The sequence below is a fragment of the Trichoplusia ni genome, chromosome 5 (genome assembly GCF_003590095.1).
Source record: "Trichoplusia ni isolate ovarian cell line Hi5 chromosome 5, tn1, whole genome shotgun sequence".
Classification (NCBI taxonomy): domain Eukaryota; kingdom Metazoa; phylum Arthropoda; class Insecta; order Lepidoptera; family Noctuidae; genus Trichoplusia; species Trichoplusia ni.
Genome location: NC_039482.1, coordinates 944,961 through 966,180, shown reverse-complemented (window position 1 = coordinate 966,180; position 21,220 = coordinate 944,961). Strand labels below are relative to the sequence as shown.

Genomic DNA, 21,220 nt, shown 5'->3' with positions numbered 1-21,220 from the left:
AATATTTCAAATGACAGGTAACGATGTCCTTACTATGTCCATGTGTGTTTACGCGAATGTAAACCTTATTGTTAATAAGAAATAACCTTAGGTGGGTCATGATTCAATTGTGTCTTTATTACGTCTAGGTTCATTCATTTCGAAAACGCTGATACCAGTTGAAATCGAAATAAAATGAATATCGTCAGTTGTTTTATTTACTGTGGCTGTATTCCATTCGTTAACACTAAAACCTCTGTTGACATTACCTCGTTCATTTTCAGTTTATGCCCGTCGTTATTGGCCAGAACTCCGACGATCAAATAGGGTTGTATTTTATGGACCCTAATCCGTTCGTGAAGTCTTTGACTGGGAAACCGAAGCTGAAGTTAGTACGAATGTTTCTTTTTTAGTTTTTTTTATTAAAGTACGCTCTATTTCGTAGACCAAACGACGTTTACGTAGTTTCTCTTTGGTATTTTTTTATTATTATTAGTAACAGGAGGAAAAGCATTTCCACGTTTTTACACACTGTTCGTTTGTGTTTCAATTTTGAGGCATTTCCCGATAAGCCAGCAGGCTGAAATTTGAAAGCTCCACAAATATTTTTTTTTGTTCTGTTAACTAAAACATCTAATAATTCTCACATTTTTTTAGTATGAATATCTTAGACACCGTAATACAAGACGGTGCAAGATGATAGGTGGCAAGAATTACAATGTAAGCGTACAACCTGTAGACAATATAAAAGATTCGATATACTATACGAATAAAGTAACAGAGCAAAGACAAAAGCGTCTAACAGTCTTTCAAATTGTCAATTGTGTATTTATTATACATGTTCAATGTCAATTTAAGACACACAAGAACATACTTTCCACATCGTGAACTCAATACGAAGACTGAATCTTTTCAGCATTCTTTGTTTTGAATACAAGGCAAAGTATTATTTTCATTCATGGTACCGTTACGAAACGTTGACGACAAATTTTTATTTAAAAGTTACACCGATTGTTTGTTAGTGCCTTGAGTTCGATTGTGCATTCACAGTTTTGAATAAAACCGCAGAAATTAATCTATGTTTTGTTATTGAAAATAATTACAGAATCTGCTTCTAACCTATCACGTTTATTTCTTTGACAAATTATGGCGAGTCCAATAATAATAAAGCAGTATTCCCGAAGCACAAAAAAACAAAAAGATGTAACAAGTGCCATTTAGACCGCGGCGGGATTCGAACCCACATCTTCCGATCGTTTATTCGGATGCCTTACCCATCGGCCACGCGGTCTTGTTGTATTCTGGCAAATTTAGCCATCGCATTCGGACCAGGCTCGCTTTATTTGGGGTTTTTCTCAATGTTTTTCTTTATTTCCACGAATAATAAGTGAAATTTAATACTTATTTCGTCAACATTTCAATAATAATTTGTAATTATTTAATGTAAACTTACATTCGTACACTATGAAGAGTCTCGCGAGTAACAGGTCAGTGGGAGCGATATCGATCCACCCTACAGGCCGCCATCCGCTATGACATGTTCGTGCGAGTTGTAATACATTGCGGAGCGGCGTAGCTCTGATATCAACCGCGACTCACAATCGCGGGAAATGTATAGCAACTTGGACGTTATTTGTCGCCAAAGTGAATCAGCTTTAGTGTGAAGGACTTTACTTGTAATAACTATAGTTCCGTTGCTTCGATGTCAAGCCTGTATGCTAACGGCTTTACAGTTGTTTAGCATATTCTGATTATGATTCTTTAATTAATGGATGGGAAGATTGTGTACATCTTTGTTCGAGCATTAAGCATTGCTACGGTCCGCATAAAAAAGTAAGACTCAGATATTCCCCAAATCTGCAACTCTTGGTTCGTTACACTGTGCACTGATCGGTTTACGAGTAATACCCCGTAACTAAAATTTAGCTATTTTTAATAGCTCTTGATGCACCTGTTTTGTTTTTCCACAGTTAGATACACTTCTGTACAAAGTTTCTCCGTTCTTCCAAACCTTTCCAGGTATCTATTCTCCTGTAGTTAGATCTTATAGAGATCTCGACGGCGTGCAATTGGGGAGGCCTATATTCAGTAGTGGACGAATATGGGCTGATGATGATGATGAGATCTTACTTATATCATAAAAAAATAATACAAATAGTCAGTCAGTAATTTCTACAGTGCCGTCTTATTGAGCGACAGTTTATGGTCGTATGCGTTAAAAATAAGGAGAAGGTTTGTAAAATGCATGTTAAAGAATTAGTTACACTCACTGATAATAAACAGTTGTATATTTTTTGTCTTTTAACTTTTGTGACCATCTGATACGTAGGTACTGTTCTGTTTGCTACGAAGATATTTATCAATGTTTTAAATTGGATATGACATCGTTGTTGTGTGAGAGACACGTCGAAACGACGAATAGTTCCTTCGTATACAATTAATATACATATAAGTAATTTCTCTGATTTTTCTAAGAGAACTAAAAGAAAACTGTCAGCTTTTTGCTGGTGTTGTTCTCAAATTCTAAGTGTTTTCTTTTCCTGGTAGCAAAGGAAAAGCCCATCGAACAACAAGTTAAGTTAAGTTTTTTGCAAGTGTAAAAAAATACTTTACATGCAGGTACATAGTCTCGCTATCATTTTTCGCTAAAAGCAGAATGTCCCTAAATTGTTAATTTTACCTCTCAATTGCCTCGAAACGGTCTTAAAAAGACTCCTAGTGCCTCATTATCGATGCACTTTATACCATCATTATGGGTCGCAGAAATCTTAAAAAAAATATTTGAAAAAGTACGATACTTACGTTCATTCGGCATTCATAAGCGATGAAAACTACGGTTGAACGGTATTCACTAGCTCCTTTCAGTTGGGCATTAAAATGTGGAACCATCTAAAAGATAATTGGACGACGGCAGCTAGTTAAATGTTAGGAGATGATTTTTCATTTCTCTAAGTTAGTCTGTTCAATTAAGTATTTACAAATCGAAACCCATATTGAAATTTAGATAACCTTTTCTATGTAAATTGATTGATTAAGGATCATATTATTTATTATGCCCAAAATGATCGAGATTAAATATCACGTTTTTCAAACTTTTCAGAATATGCATTTAAGTAGAATTTAACACAAATTCTGCTTTTAGATCTGTTTCTAGATCTTATTTTAAGCCTGAATGCACATCAATGAGACCGCATCTAAGGTTCACATAACCTTTACCTAAGGAGTAATATGCACTACGATTCTACAACTATTGGAAATGAAATATCAATTCATATTTGTCGGATTGCGTAATTAATGGATATAGTGATTGCAGTATAATTTGCTTGAGTTGACTTTGTAATTAATGCTGAAGTTCAGCGTTCAGTTATGTGAAAACGTGTTTGTAGGGAGAAGTGCCTATATTTATAAAGATGTAGTACTAAAACAAATGTTGCTAAAAACTTAATGATGGAATGCAAAACTTAATCTTCTTTTTAATCCTTACTCCTGCTTTAAGGAATTTAATCCTTGTGTTGTGGGGTTTTTCACAAACATTCAAGTCACCTACAAATAGACACCCAGACTCCGGAAAAGCATTCAATGGATCACGCGAAAGCTTGTCCTATGGGGGGATCATATAGGAACCCGCGACATGTCGCACATAGTGGGTTGGCGTGGAGACCTAATTCACTCGGCTCGGCTATCCGTGCGGTCAAATTACCGAAATCTCTGAGTGATTCAAATATTATTGGCAAGATTACATTACGGAAAAATGGGCCAGTAAAAGCATTTTAAAAAATTATAAAAACAAAACAGCCTCGTTATTACGACAAAATATAAATACTTCAAACCTGCAGATATGCAATCGTCTAGAGGAGAGTCGTTTGCACAAAATGGCCTCCTTGTGTATCGATGGCCACTTATAGCCAAGTTTAAGGGCAGTCAAGCACTCAACGGAACGGCTGACTGGCTATTTTATAAGGAATCCTACTTCATATTAAAAGAGTAAAATTGTTAGCGTCGACAAGATAATATGGATCGACGGGAAAATAATAAATTGGATGTTGTAAGAGCCTTTATTTTTAAGCGACTTCAAAAAGGAGGTTTTCTGTTCGATTGTTTGTATGTTTGTCCGCGATTATTAGACAAAGAGTTATCAATACCTATATGTTAATTTCTGTTATTCGATTATAATTATTAATAAACAGAGATATCAAATTAAAATCCCTAAAAAACTATCAATAATTCACTTAGATGAACTAATAGGTTAAGTAAATTAAGAACCTGTCACTAAAAAGTATAAAGTAAAAATTAAAAATAAAACAAAAATTCTTATAAAAACAAAGACACAATATACACTATTTTTTAGGTAAAAAATGAAGGTTTTGAAGTCGGTGCCAAACCAATTTTCATGACAAAGAAGAACGCTGCTTTAATAGATACTAGCTATTGCCCGCGACCTCGTCCGTGTGTTTGGTGATGTGAAAAGGAATTTTTAAACTCGGATTCAATTTTTATTTCACGCAATTTTTGCTCTATGGTTTACTATTTGATTCCCTGGCGCCTATACAAACCGTCACGTGCCCGCTATTGTCGTTACAGCGGGAATCGCTAAATTGTACTCTATGTCTAGGGTGCTACGTTCTATATTGCATTGCTGATTTCCGACAAAGTTCATGAGAAGGTAAATTTGAAAAATGGTTCCACAAGGCCGCGTAGCTCAGAGGACAGAGCGACCGAACCTAGATTCGGCGGTCGCAGGTTCGAATCCTGTCGTGGCCACCCAGAAGCATAAAACCTTTTGCTACTTTTAATATTATTATATTATCTTTCTAATATATAAAATTCCCGTGTCACGATGTTAGTTACCGTACTCCTCCGAACCGGTTCGAGCGATTTTTATGAAATTTTGTATACATATTGGGTAGGTCTGAGAATAGAACAACATCTATTTTTCGTACCCCTAAGTGAGAAGGGTTGCTCACACTAAAAAGAAATATTTTATTTATTGGACGAAATTTTTATGTTGGTATCTGTCCCATTGTAAGTTATCAAATTTGGCCCAAATTCATTATAATTGAGATGATATTTATTTGCATGCATTTTTATATTGCGTGACACTGCAATATTATGATGCCGTAGAAATTATCTGTTGATGGAGCTAGTTGACCATTAAACATTATGGAGTTTAGGCTCTTTTAAATTGTCTTGAAAAGTACTTTGATGGAAAGAAAAGAAAGCAAGCTAAAAGCTCCAGATATACCTATATATTTTTGATTGTTCCTTACATTAGCAGGCTCGGTTTGATGTCATTACAATTATGTTTCTCTAACAAAACAACAACTTTTGACAGAAGTAATTGTACAATCAAAAACCAGTAAGTATAGCGCGACTAAGATTCGGGACACCAAGTCGAGGAGGGTTCTGTCCGAAAAAAAAAGGTTTCCAAATAAATTGGTTGCTCATCAAGTTTATGCTGACGGGCATAAACTTGTGCAACTTGATTTTTTATTATTTGTTGTTATAGCGGTAACAAAATATTTATACAACTGTAAAAAAAACGACTCTTTGCCTTTCAATAATGTATGAGATACAGCAAATGACAACCGGACGAACTGACAGCGGAGTCTCAGTAATACAGTTCCAATTTTACTCTTTTTCTTTCTTACAAGATAAACATCGCTCTTAGATCTGTCGTTTCTGTAAAAGCTGCAATAAATCAAATATTTTATTTCAACAAAAATAATTGTGCATTTTTCTACAGCTTCCCCTTCACTCGGTTCTCAGTACCGCTCGTATATTTTATCAGATGTTAACAACTTGTTTATTGAACTCACCAGACTTCAGTGATATACTTTTCATTCCTATAGAATTTCATTTGCATTCCCCTCGAAGAGCTTCATGGTTGTATTGGTATTCATGATAATATTTTATAATTCCGTTTTCCGATAGTTCGCTGAACTTTTACTGAACGGCATGAGATTTTTCATAAACTGTTTCCCATATTAAATATCATGTTTGGTTGGATGAAAATGTTTACCGATGGAAAATACTTTGAGTCTTTTGGTAAAATAAATAATGCAAAAAAACTGCTGATCAAGTCTTTTTGTGAATTTGATTTAAAGTTACCATAAATGAATGCTATGTGGAAATTTTATTTGAGTGCAATATACCTACTTTTTATTGTACAAGAATATCTTTTTAATTCTTGTTTGTTTAAAGGGAAATTGCAAGCTAGGAATGTCTTTGAAGCTGGAACTTGTATTGAATATTCTCCTCTTATTCCTTTGAAAGCCAGACCAGAGTTAGAACAACCACAAATTAAAATCAAACAATCGCATTTCTATTAATTAGCTTATTATTTTCAATGGATTTCTAAGAGGAGGACGTTTTTAATTGAAATAAAGGTTTTAAGTTGAATTAAAGATTTTGTAGTCAACATTATATGGATTATTAAAGACAGTAATAATTAAATAAACCAAGAAAAAAACAAACTCGTGAAAAAATTCAGAAATTTAAATATCTCTTTTTTATTCACAGGGTGGTATATGTTGGAGAAACAGGGCCAAACAAAAACGTTTCGATTGCTGTTGAAACTGAGAAAAGACTGAGTGATATTTATTATGTGTCGGATGCTCCGGTCGATCATATCGGGGAGTCTGCTTACATGTGCCTACAGCCTGGCAAGTAAGTGCAGTACTCCTTAATGTAGCTATCAATGGATCATCAACAAAACGTTAATGTCGCTCAAAAGAGAACTGTCAATCTAAATTTAATAGTTTTCAGTGGATAATAGTGTAATGACCTTTACAAAACAGTGAACGTAATTTAGAATTTCATCTGATGATTTAATATATAAAGCAAGAGTGCCTGAAGAAGAGTATTTCTTTCGGATATTTTTTTCTAACATTTCACCAAAACAAAAAATCAATGCTTTTACGAATTTTGGTTAACTGACAATTTGTAACAATTTATTTTACGTGGTTTATGTATTATATAAAATTGAAAATAGTTGCTGAGCAAGCTATTTTCCAATTTTCTCAATCTTTATCGTGTATTTCAAGAATTTCGTATCGTTTGCTTACTATTGGAAGACAATATCAGTAGCTGGAACTTTAGATTTATCCGTAACGGTATAAGCCCTGCAATTCCTTTATAAAAGCTCTTTGATATTGCAAGTCTTTCATATGGTTTATGATTAAATTCTGGTTTAAAGGCATGCCTCCTTTGTTGGATAAAATGCACAATAGTTATACCATACCTAGACGTTAAATCGAAATTGAAATACCTGTAAATATTTAATAACTGTGCTAAGCTTTAATAAAAATCTTTTATTTTTCTTTTTTCTTGGCTTTTTTCGGAAAATCTTTTTTAGAAAAGTTAAACTAAGCCTTCGTCAGCTTGGCCTATTCTTATTTATACGGATTGAGCAATTTAAATTTAGTGAGTTTTCTACTAAAGGTGAGATTGATTAAGTGCGAGAGCCGCTTAAAAGTTTTCAGAAGAAAAACCGAATGACTGCATTTATAATCGAGGGCGGTCTCAAAAATAAAATATTGATTTAATAAAAAGAGTTCTTAGCTTCGTTTGATGAGAAAATTGGTGGTAGGAAAAACGGGATATTGAAATCCGATTGTCAAGTGAGAGTAACAAAACTCCATCAGTCTTTGCGGATCAGCTAAAAGTGATTTGCCATGTGGGTTACTGTCACGGGTTTTTTTTTCTCATTTTTAATTTTATCTCCTGGTTTAAAAAGGTTCAGATGGCGAGCATTAAGCGCGGATGCAGAAATGTCGGGCTCTGGTGAGGGCTACCTGCGCGCTGGTGGCGTGTATGTGCTATGTCTACGGGAACGCCTCGGGAGGCTCGATGCCGCGGTACTCCACGCGCCGAACCCGCCGAACGAGCTCCATCTTGCCTGGATAGTACCGCAGTACCTTCTCGTCTCGGTCGCCGAAATCATGTTTGCTGTTTCTGGACTCGAGTTTTCATTTACCCAGGCAAGTCAACTTCTTGGATACAAATGAAGCTGTTTGGGGACTTTAACATTTTGCTATCGATTTATATCGTGGTGATGAACCGATTTTATGATGCTTTGGATCTAGAAAGTTACTAAGCAATCTTGTTGGCCAGGTTTACGTGGTTGAGTGTGTCAATGAAATTGAATGATAGATAACCAAACCTAATGTGCGCAACATGTCGTGGGTTCGATAGGACAAGCTTTTGTGTGATTCATGAATGCATTCTTGTTTTGAGTTTGGTTGTATGTTTGTCAAACTCCCCGCGACCCATGGAGTAAATAACTCTTATTCTACATGATTCTTTATAAATTTTCAAATTTCCCCACAAGTTGTTTAAATATTTTATTCAAAAGCACTAGCTACTACTACTTTTTTCTTAAATTGGTTATTCTTAGGTAGAAAATAACACGAGTCTAAAACAACGTAATTTTCATTCAAAACTCTTACTTCACCACGTTCAGGAACTTATGCATAGTGAAGACAAGCTGTCAGATTATGTAAAGCATACTCCCCGTGAAGTTTTACTCAGGTGTTTAATTCAGTCAGCGTCTTTACACACTACTTGCATAACTTGTTATTAACATTCCCTTGCTTATCTTACCGCACTTCTGCGTAATTGAAATGTCCTTAATCTGCTGTATTATTGGCTGACAGTATCCCAATAACCACTTACCGTCGGCTTTGGATGTGTATCGATTAGATTAGAACAAATATATTGTTTTTGTTAGATGTAGGTTGTAGGAGAATGTTTTGATCAATGTTGGAAATGGAAGTCTTTTTCTTGCATTATATGTTTTTGAACGTTTCGTTTTAATTTTAGGCACCGAAAAGTATGAAAACTATTACGATCGCTGCTTGGTACGTTTCTGTGGCATTTGGAAATTTGATTGTCATCCTAGTGGCACAGACGAAGATATTTCAATCGAGGGTAAGTGCAACCTTTATAATGATATCTATGAAAATCACTTACGCACCCTTTAAAGCGTTTCAAAAAATAACCTAAAATGGACTTAGATGATTCGAAAATCGTATGTAATTTTTTTTAGGTTTCTTATACATATACAGATTTATGTTATTTCACATCACCCGATGACTGACTGATAAAGAATGTTTCAGGCATATTCATGTATAAGAAGTTTTGACTTTTTGTCGCACATTCTTTTAGTTTAACTGCCTAAAGATGAACATATGTTATAAGAACGTTTAGTGGTAACACAAAAGGGAGTAGCTCTGTAAAATGTTTTAGTTTATCACCTTTTCTCACACCAAACGTCGAACATGCTCGTCATGTTGTTGCAATCTAATTATACATTACAATCCGACAAGGGTATTGATGCAACATTTTGTCGGCTCTTTGTTCGATGCTCGGTTGACTGTAAATTTTCGTTTCGACATTGATTCACGTGTGTTTTATATGGAGTCTTGGGAAAACAATTTATAAGAAAAATAATTACTTGTAAAAATTCTTAACTCCAGCCTTTTTAAGTATTTATGTTTTTGTGTGCGTATGACCCACAGACAAGAGAATTGCCGGTATTATTCGCACTAAGCATATCTATCCCGCTTTAATTGCAATTTTGTTATAGACCGATCCCTATCAGCCTTCATAGTAACCTAGGAGAAGAAAAGAAAACATAAATTAAATAGTATTTTAAAATCGTGCTTTAAACCTGTATTGAATTGAATTTTTATTTTAAAAGTATACTCTAGTCACTGCCTTTGTTACCTCCCGGACGGGGAAGGTTTCTATACAAAATATTTACAAGCAAGTTTTTTTAGTCTTGCTGTTTTCTTAAGGACTATAGATGTAATTTATGAAGACTTCACTTTATGAGACTTGTAGACGGTTCTATATAAAATACCTGTGTTACCGAGGAAGGTAATAGTGATGTTATAATGAAATATCTTTTTTAAATTACATTTAGTATTTTGAGATTTGTTTAATATTGTCTAAGCATGTTGCCCCGGTCAATCACACGTGCTGTTGCTATAACTTTACTATACTTTATTAATGAGATATTTTTATATGCGACTGATAACGTAATAATTTAAGTGATAGTGAGACTGATCTTGTTTTTGTGATACTTGAGAAGATAGTGTACCTTGCCAGTCAAAGTTATGATGAATGATGAAATACAGACTACAATAAAAATAAAACATATACCATTAGATTTAAAACAATTTGGTTCAATTTAATAATACTTATTTTTTGTGCTTCTTAGACTGCAAGCCCATTTTATTGAAATTTTATTACTCAATCCCATGTAATTAAATTCTACGAGATTAATCTCAGTCATGTCCCTATCTGGACGTAACTCGCAAGTTCCTCGAAAGCGTTATTACAATGTTTGGTGTTCGTAAAGACAAAGCTTGTCTACGTGTTAACTAGTCGACAGCTGTCACTGCCCTTGCACCAGCTTACGTGAATATAATAATACCTGGTCATGCAGGGGGCATTATATTTAGTTAGTCAATGTTCTCTCTACCAATGCCTGTCGAAGTAATCCTGTTTTCACAGAGGAAGAGAGATGACGCTGTACAGTTTACAGTGTGCTGTTTCACTTCCACATTCCCAATAGTAAATATTAAGGGCTGGTGGTAGACTGTATAATATTATTAGTGTCCAATCTCTATGAATGATTACGTGACGTCATTGTGTTTGTCCAATGTCCACAGCGAAACTGTAGTGAATCTAACGGAATTTGAATGGCTGCCGCTGCCTCGATTGTTAGAGTCTTCGGACTAGAATACAATCGTATTGTTAAACCTAGAATTTGGTATTAAATTGAAGTGACCTCAGGCATTAGATGACAGATACATATTTAAACTAATATATAAAGCTGAAGAGTTTGTTTGTTTGTTTGAACGCGCTAATCTCAGGAACTGCTGGTTCAAATTGAAAAATTCTTTTTGTATTGAATAGACCATTCACCGACGAAGGTTTAAGGCTATATACCATCACGCTGCGAGTAATAGGAGCGAAGATATAATGGAAAATGTGGAAAAAACAGGGCAGGTATAAATCAAAACTTATATCTTCTAACCACGCGGACGAAGTCGCGGGCAACAGCTAGTTATATGTACCTATATATGACAAAATTAACGGCTACCACGATTAAGTTTCACTCACCGAGGGGGCGTAAAATTATGTAGAATAATTATGTCAAGACAGTCATAAACGTTTATTGCTTTCAGTATCAGCTAATAATACTAGAAATGAAAACTATAATGCCACAATCGAAAGGTCAGGCGTAAGTATTTTGCTTAAGCGCTGTTATTTAGTTTTAAGCCCCTTGAGTTCATGATAACAATTGAAAAAACAAAAATAGTGAAAGGTGAAGAAAAAAAAGGACTTATCGTACATTAAAAACATACTTTTTTGTTGAGAAGATATCTTACTAATATTATAAACGCCAAAGGTTGTACGTATGTATAATTCGATGTAAGGTTGTAAGGATGTTTGTTTCTCTTTCACGCAAAAACCACTCAACGGATTTAGACGGAACTTGGTAAACAGATAGATTATAACCAGGATTACCATAAACGATAGTCTTTTATCTCGTTTTTATGTTCCCGTGCGATTATTTGTAGCGGGCGGGCCCGAGGGCAAGAGCTAGTCTTATATCATCTTATATAAAATCAACAGCTGTGGTTATGTTTTGCTATCCAAAGGCAAACAATAAAAAATGGTTTACATAGGTACATTGTGAACACATACCTATCATCGCTACGTGAGGCTATGTTTTTTGAAAACCAATATAATTGCTTTATTTGTCTTACTTCGCTATGAGTCCGTGATGGATGGCTAGAATTACAGCCTTATGTCGGAACCTCAGGAATGTCGATTGAATTCATGAAGGATAAAATCGATAGTTTTTAGTGTTAGGAAACGTGCAAGAAATTATATGAGACTAGCAGGAGCCGGCGGGCTTGTCCGCTACAAACCGAAGATGATCCCACGACACCATAAAAAAACTGGGTTAATCCTGATTACAAACTATCTGTGTACCAAGTTTCGTCTGAATCCATTCAGTGGTTTTTGCTTTACAGAGGAACACACGCTTTTAGTTTCATAAGAACTTTCGCGTTCATAATATTAGTAGGATGAATGTCTGCAAAAAACAAAATAAAATGACAAGCAAAATAAATTAATTCAACGCCGTACTACCAATGGATTTTAATTAAAATGTTAAGTCCATACAAGCTTGTGTCGTTAATGCAATACATCAATAAGGAACTTTAAGAAAATTACAAAATAATCCTCTGTATCGAATCGTGGTCACGGCAACCGATCTCAGCGGGAAACAAGTTCTGCGTATGAGACACTTTAGATGACATGTTTGTTTTAACTTAGGTTCACTAACTAGAACCTTAAAGTTTTACCTACTATATAAAACGATAATTGAAAATGTAGCGAACTTGTAGAATGGTAAGTATGTACAGGAATAATTCAATATCAATTAATGAAATGTATGTTGCCCTAACTGCGCTCATTCTTTTAGTCTAGAGTCATAACTTATTAAAAGAAAACACCTCAACAACGCGATTAAAGTACACATTTTTGTAGATAATGTATTTCAAGACTTTAGAACGGCACTACAATCTTCATCCATTTTTAATTTTTATTTTCTATCCATTAATCATTCTTATATTTCATTTAATATAAGTATCGTTAGACGATTTTCACAAACATGAATATATTGATATTTACTAATCAATTGAAGTAAGTAATATCACTTGGCACTCAAATCTCGTTCTCTATTATACGCAATTTCAATTGGTTTAAAGGTCAATAGACTAGCTCTTTCAACAGAGTGACATGGCCGTCCAAACCCTCTTCATATGTAAACGGCAATGCAGCTTGCATGTTACATTGCTATATGTGACTTTGCAGGCGCTCTACGTGTGTTTGCTCTCCTGTAGACCCTTCTCGTGATGGGATGGTACAAAACTGAATGCAATTTCAGTAGAATTCCTAAGCTTTGATATCGATACGTTTGCTATACACAGCCGTCTTTATAAGTTACCGTCGTTACGGTATAACGTGTAACTGTCGGTGTATGTATACCTGCTGCGAAGTAGATGTAGTTTAGTAGGTACTTAATTAAAGGTTAAAATGGCTTAAAAAAAGGTCTCAAACTGGACTTGAACCTGCTACTCCTATGTAGGTCCAATTTAGCTTTTCCAACTCAGCTGTCTCTGAATGCTATACCACAATTTCCCCCTTTTTGCAAATTCCATGAAAATAATACAAATATATCTACGGAAAAAAAACTAGTCGAATTCAAGTCAGATAAGTTTTACTGAGGATTCTGCACTATCAGATCACCGATCACAGCCTCATGAGTGATGACGTATAGTTGAACACTCCGCACTGTTCTTACCCTTAGGCTACAAAACTCTAAAGATCAAAACAACAAGAGCTTAAAGTATGTTAGTGTCGTAATACAGTTCCGTGAGGTACCTGCTGCCAAGTGTGACACACGTGAATCAATAGACCCGCTTGTAACAGCGAAAATCTTAATGACGCGACAATCAGCGCCACAATCAGTCAAACAGTGTTGAACTAGGACTGCAAGTCTGGCTGAAAACATAAAAGTATTAAGTATTGGGATTTATAACACTTTATTTTCATAAGAACAAATATGAGAGAAATAAAATAAGTAATGTATCCAATGAGTCAATTAAATTACCTGAATACCAACAAGCACATGTCATATTATAACGGGTGATATTCGGATCTTTAGCATGATTATTATATGAACTTTTTTTAAGACAATGCGGCAAATGACATTTGTGATGTGCCACACGGGTAATACGTGCGACGATCGACGATGGTATCACGCAAATAAAAATGATGCTTCAACATGTTGGGTTAATGCTGAATATACTTCTTCAATATGTAGAATTAATATTGAACATACTTCGGTGTTTGAAACCAAGAGAATTCATGTTCATTTATATCCGCGATGCCTTTATTTCGACGGTACCATCACAGATTAAATGTAAATAAAGCGACGTTGTTTTGCCCTCCAGGCAGGATTTCGATCACAACCACGCAGTTTATAACAGATTTGTGCAGAAACAAAAGATTGTTTGTACGTCTTTATTCATTTCTTATAATGTAGGTATTTAATATTTTGTTCATAAATATATCGTTCAAAGCTCTCGAATAGTTTGTCGGGATGAACTAGTGTTGTTCTAAATACTTACCAACCGATAATTTTATTAACGAATATACTCTACTACCTACATACCTCTCAGCCATTTTTTTTTCAACTAACAGGTATGTGTGTACTCGTACAATAACAGAAATCCACATACTCTTTTATACAAATGTCAAATCTTTTTTCCGGTTTTAAAATGTCCATGATTAAACAAAATAATGTATAAAATCATTACACGCAAAATATGCGCGAAATTAAAAAAAATGTGTATACGCAAATGTCTGTTTAGGCGACTACCGACCGTATTGTATTTGAATATCTTTCAGAAATAAAGTTGTGGTGGGCCATGAATCAATTAAGTTGATGGAACCTACATCTTATAAATTGATCCGTCTACAATCATAGAACGAGACACCGTTCATTCACCAGCTTCCAGACTCTCCAGGTAGCAATCTGAGATGAGTGAGTGGCACAAAGTGACGCTCCGCGGCTGAGATTCAATAGAGCAGTCTTGGCCCGCCAGAGTCCCATTCAATCTTTATATAAAACCTCTAATAGTGGCCCCGTCTGCCACCAGAATGTTAGATTCGATTCATTTTATTCGCATCCTTAAAAGTGATTTGAATTTAGCTGAATACAAATTTTGAGAAAATCTTTTATATTCTATCCCCCTATTCACGATGTAGAAGGTTTAAGAAAAAGTACATCGATTTCAATTATCGAATTAGTTTTCTTGGAAAGAAAATGTAAGAAAATTTTACAGAAAATGTCTAAACGATATCTACTTGAGTGGTCCACTATTTTAGTATAAAATAATAAACAACATTATTTTATATGAAAGCTTAATCTATCTGTTAGTTAAATTGAACATAAATATTGCATCTAGCACTATGTGATACAGATCAAGATCTTCGGAATGAGTCAATCTAATCTATCATAAATCGTAATTAATAGAGAAACAAAGAGTAAATTAAATTTTAAAAGTTGTAACTAACACCGCGCTGGCTGGCAATATAACAAGTGTAGTGTTCTTGATTGCGGTTGGAAAGCCATTAGCTTTCATGTAACTGGCTGCTAGCCATGCATGAAATCATATGCTTGACTAGTAGTATCTTCTTAATATCACAACGGTAGAAAAACAAATCAGTGGGTTTTTCTCGATTAGAAAATTAAAATACTTTGGCGTTGTCTGTCAGGGCCGCGGGCTTGGGATTGGACAGTTTTGTTCTCATAATCATGTTACATATTATTAGTATTTGAAAAGTTACGAGAATGGTCATCGCGTTTTTTTTCGGTTGCGTAGAGGATTTTTATTAAGTATGAACCCGAGATTATGATATTGCCACCCTCGAAAAAAATCGTCTATCTTGAGATAAAGGGTAGAGATAAAGATCAAGGTTTGTTTTTCGTAATAAAACAAAAGGGTTTTTTACAAAATTTAATACTCTACATATTATTATCCAAAACTTGACTCACAAAAAAAAACAAGTTCTAGATATTATTGTATACGATACGAAATGAAAGGAAAATATTTTTCCTAATTTATTTAACATGTCAATTGACTTGTATGACAATATATTATCAAGAACATCTCGAACGTGATGTTTGGCTGTTGGCAACGCATTACGTAATAATTATGGCACTAATCAGGCTGTTTGATTATCAAAGACATAATGATGATTAATGTACAGGGATTCCACTGTTTTGGCAAACCGCACTGATAGCTCAAATTCTAGAGTAAAGGCGCATTCACACTACGTCGTGGAAAAAGATTACAGTATCGTAACTATGTAAAGCCTGTTGGCCGTATATTGTATAGTTTTATAATAAATTGTGTTACTATATTAAAAAAAAAATACGTAGTCTTTTTTGCCATTTCAGCTACCGACTGTAGCAATTAGATTTTAGCGGTCATCTTCACTAATGTGAAGATATAACTATCTCTTAAAATTTCGCATTTTCCATTCTCACAGAGAGATGAAAACCTTTAATCTACTGTCAACTTAAAGTCATTCGAATAATAATTGAAAATGCATACGATTCATTCGCAAAACTCCAGTAATTATGATACAGGCGACTGGGACAACTCTTCCTTTACTCAACACTTATTTTATTGAGACGTGTAGTTGTAAAGATAATTTCAAAACCCGCTGAACCATTTTTGGAAAACCTATCAATAGAAAATTCTGCGAAAACCACGTTATTTGTGACTATATTACCAAACAATTTCTGCCTTTTCGTATAAGCTTTGTGATGTTCAGGATATTTTGTTTCACATGAATACCGAAGCCGGTTTCGTTGCAGCGATATCGAATTGAACTCGACGTCAATGTTGCAACTTATTCAAAGGGACCAACAATATCGAATGCATAGCAAGCAATTATTTTATGTAGATTCACTATATTTGACGCGTACCCTTTTCCCAAGCTATGTTTGTGAATACCGAATTTTACATATAGTGATCTACTTTAAACTCCATAACCCATGTAACTGGTTCACAAACTAAAATTATGTTTTTACGGACTGTTAGTGTGACATGGATTTATACAGAGTATGCTTGCTAATTGTAATAAATTAATGGATATTTTTAATGCTTATTTTGTTATTTTTTTATTTATTTTGTATATAGATTTTTCAGATAACGGTAGCTCAAATATCCTCTAAGTATTGTTTATATATATTTAAACGGTTTGATTTTTATACTTAGTCTTAATCAGAAAAACAATAATAACTCTAAACTTGTCGTAAAATTTAGAGCTTAATGTTATCTACATATTTTCACACTTTGTTTGCAATCATTCAGCATCATTTCTTTGTCTTTGTTCCATAGAGCGGAGTGGGGGTGGATAATCCCTGATAACATTTTAGATTAAGAATGTGATCACGGCCTCTTTATATTTGACCTATATCCCCATGGATTATGGTTTTTGTCTATCAAGAAGATACTTTCCGAGAATTGCGAGAACAAAACATATGATATAATACGATATTATATTTTAGCTATTTATTTCCACTGGTATATAAATTCACAACATATTTTTAACAACCCTGTGACAAATGGCTAGCAGCCAGTTACATGAAAGCTAATGGCTTTCCAACCGCAATCAAGAACACTACACTTGTTATATTGCCAGCCAGCGCGGTGTTAGTTACAACTTTTAAAACTTAATTTACTTTTTGTTTCTTTATTAATAACGATTTATGATAGATTAGATTGACTCGTTCCGAAGATCTTGATCTGTAGCATATGGCCGTAGCAAATGTAGCTAAATATGTAGCATCTATGTACAATGTTGCTACGAAGACTCTGATAGTTATTTTCGTACCGAATCTGTTTTTGCAAAACTATAATACTTAGACCTTTGTTTAGTCCTAGCTACCGCATTAGGTTAAGTAACCTGTAATGGTAGATTAGTGTGATAATTAAATAAATAAACAAATGAAAAACGCTTTAGCTTTGCTATTTTTTGAAGCGGTAGGATTTTGAGTAGTTGCCAAATCTATAATAACATAATATGGGAAGTAATCTTTGGATATATTGAACTGACTTTGAAAATAATTTGTGGATAAAACATTTTGATAAATCGGTTTTCAATTTATGATTCTAAAAAGCATAGGTTTGACGGGCCTGTTGGTCTAGTGGTTAGTGACCCTGACTGCTATACCGGAGGTGGTGGGTTCGATTCCCGCCCAGGAAAAATGTTGTGTGATGAGCATGATCATTTGTTCTGGTGTCTGGGTGTAATTTATCTATAATATGTATGTATTTTGAAATATATAAGTAAGTTTATCAGTTGTCTGGTTACCATAACACAAGCTCTGCTTAGCTTGGGATCAGATAACCGTGTGTGAGTTGTCCCAGGATATATTATTATTATATTATATTATTGGTAGTGGAATTAAATTATAAGTATAAAATAGACTAGGACAACATCCAATTACACACGGTTCTCAAGTACCGCTATCCTTTCGAATATTTAAAAAAACAATGATGGACTTTACTATTATCAAACAAAAATAAAAATAAAATCTTTGAAAACGGAATGTTTTGTATTTGCATATACATTTGTGGACCTTTTAAGCTTTCAGTCCTCGCTCTCTGACAAAGATATTTAGCAGGAGTATTGTTACTTTGTATTTTTCAAACTGAAGCTGAACAATACTGAAAATGACGCCATTGTTGTATTCACGTTTCGGAAAAGTCTGTCGATGTCGTCGAAAACATTTTTCATACGAAAATGGAAGCGGCCATAATTTTGCATGTGATTTATTGAAACTGTAAATTAAAACTGTTTTAAGACTATGCCAATGAATAATTATTTAAATTAATTTTGACTTAAAGTTGATACATAATTATACTGTGAACTCTATCATTACTTTGTTAATATCATAAGGGTAGACCGCAACAAAAACCTTTTTGTTGGGTTTATGAACAAGCATTGAAGCAAAGCAGTTGCAATCGCTAGGGTGCAATATAGATTTAATAGAAACAAATACATTTTTTTCGAACTACTCGAAGCTGGAAACCAAGCTCTCCAAGCGTGTCTGGTGCGCATCCGCTAAAATCGCTATTTACACTGGCGAGCCTCTAAGTGTGGCAAAATGTGGGCTTAAACCCTTTTGGACTCATTTTAGCCAGCAACTTCAGTTTACTTAGCAAAGTTATGAGTTTGCCGGCTGCGAACACTGACTTCATTCAGCCCTCTGTGATTCTCGCTAAAAGTTCGTAGCGAAAACAAATTGAATTTGAATTTTATAGTGAATATTTTTGCAGGCGACGGAATTTTTCGTTTACGCGGCCATGCTGGGGATAGCCATGTTGATCTTCCTGAGGATGGCTCAAGACTTCCATTCAAGGAACATCGACGCGGACGGGTCTTCGTCCGAAAGCCGGCCATTGTTGCACCACCGATCTAAAGTTAGTCCAACCTTTTTTTATTCGACCTACGACAATTATTTTTCCGTTCTATTGTTTCAATCCGTCGGATAGTGTTCCAATAAAAAAAAAAAGAATTGTTCGCGAAATATTGTATTGAGTAATTAAGCATTGATATCGGGTTGCTACATCCCAGTAAACAATCAATCATATTTGTTTTGTATGTATGGTTATATGTATGGACGACCTGATACGCAAAATATGTGATTCGATGCGTATAATATTGATTTACACTTAATTCTATGCAATCGAACTATGTAGAAATTATATTCAAGACATTTATAAAAATAATAGAAAAGTGAAATGCTTGCTGCGATGTTTGCAAACGATTCCGTTTTGTTCTTTAATTCTACTCTGAACAGCTTACACAATTCTATTTCGGTTTAAATACTTGTATTAGAGTAGGCTTTACTTATCTAATGCTGTTTGTTTCAAGTTATTCGGTTCATATATCAGGGAGTCACATAAATTTAGAGAATCACTTAATTTTTATAAGAAAACTCTGTCCGAAGTCAGTTTTTCACGCGACCAAAGTTGTTGGCATAACTGGTCTTTTGTGAAGGAGTCTCAACACCTTTTAAATTTAGACTGTTGCAGTTGTGTTCGTTGTGGGAACGAGACAGTGCTCTAGACTTAGCAAAGTTTTGTTTTTATTCTGAAAACAGCAGAAAGTCTACCTTATATAAAGTCTACCTTATTTTATGTTACGCCTATTGTAATATTATTCTTTCAAACAAATGACTATACGATTCTATTTTACACCTGCAAAAGAATGACGTTTAAAAGTCATAGTTGGCCCCGTTATCTTCTATATTGATTTTCAAATTACGAAAATGGTTTTAAAGCAAAGTTATGTTTGCGATGCTATCCAGCAGTTTCAGTACACGCAATACCCGCGCCATCGCTCATATAACCTAACCTAACATTAGACACATGCAAAGTTATTTCAAGCCTATTAATAATTACAGCAATACTATCTATTGACTTGTACTAATGGTAAATTAGATTGGCATGTCGATAAATGCCATTAATATTAATGCACTGAGTATTTGAGGAACTAGGTTGCTGGTTTCGACTGCTTATTCAAACTGACTCAAAAGGTATATTGCAAACTATGAACTGTTGTATTAGTACAAAAGGTTTCGTGAAGGAGCGGTATTTCTTAAATTGCCGTAGCAATGATGTCAGAATATTGGCAGGTTGATAAAATACAAAATAATAATGATCTTGCTATGAGTAAAAATACCGATAAATAATGATTAAAACAAATAAAAATGAATATAATGAAAAAACATTTTTAGATAGCTTCGTTGGGTTATTATTGTTTAGTTTCGAAACTATTATACCAGCTTACCAGCCCCAGCAATTAAAAAAATACGACCGACTTCAGATTAACGTAACATTGCCCCATGTAAAATATATGCTCAGAATTGAGACAAGAGTCGGTTGAAAGTCAATAAAAGTCTTTCTTAAAATATTTTGTTTTCGATATGGTTAAATTATTCGCAGCAATCCACTTTCTTGTTAAGTAATACCGCAGTCGTAATAATATTTGTTATAAAACATGACCTTACGTTAAATTGTGAGCTAACAGTTTCAGAACACATGGCGGTGGATTGGAGAGTCAATATAGAAAGAGGCCTGTTGGAATTCAATTTATTACGAAATTAATAGTCTTTTGTAGTGTAAATTACATTTTGGTAACATGGAATAGTTGTTTCAACGTATTTGAGAAGTGTATATGACGTAATGAGGTTATTATATATTTAGAATAACTGGTCAAGTGCGAATCGAACTCGCGACATATCGGTTATAAAAAAAAGAATCTAAAGAAATACAACCATCAAATTTATGTCGTATCAATCGTTGCTTACCCTCTAGTTCGATTTTAAATATTTGCATCATCTGTAAATATTTGAACTGTCTAGCTGACACGGGTCATGAGATACAGACAGACGGACGGACCTACAGACAGCGACGTACATGTGAAACCCATTTATTTAATGTCCAAATTGTGATTGAACGCATCTAATAAGAATATTTTTTTCATTATTAAGAACAGCATTTGGGATATTTACTTAGTGAGTGCAGTTGAAATGGAACACGACATCCTGCAATGCAATGCCCTGACGTCATGA

The 21,220-nt window shown here is 34.4% G+C and overlaps 1 protein-coding gene across 1 annotated transcript in view; it reads left to right on the top strand.

Moving 5' to 3' along the window:
* Positions 1–21,220, top strand: part of LOC113493958 (solute carrier family 15 member 1-like) — a 46,242-nt gene that overhangs the window by 22,472 nt on the left and 2,550 nt on the right. The window contains exons 10-14 of the mRNA XM_026872008.1: positions 264–367; positions 6,499–6,645; positions 7,715–7,958; positions 8,800–8,907; positions 18,921–19,064. Coding sequence (XP_026727809.1) covers positions 264–367; positions 6,499–6,645; positions 7,715–7,958; positions 8,800–8,907; positions 18,921–19,064 — 747 coding nt within the window. The remainder of the gene's footprint in view (positions 1–263; positions 368–6,498; positions 6,646–7,714; positions 7,959–8,799; positions 8,908–18,920; positions 19,065–21,220) is intronic.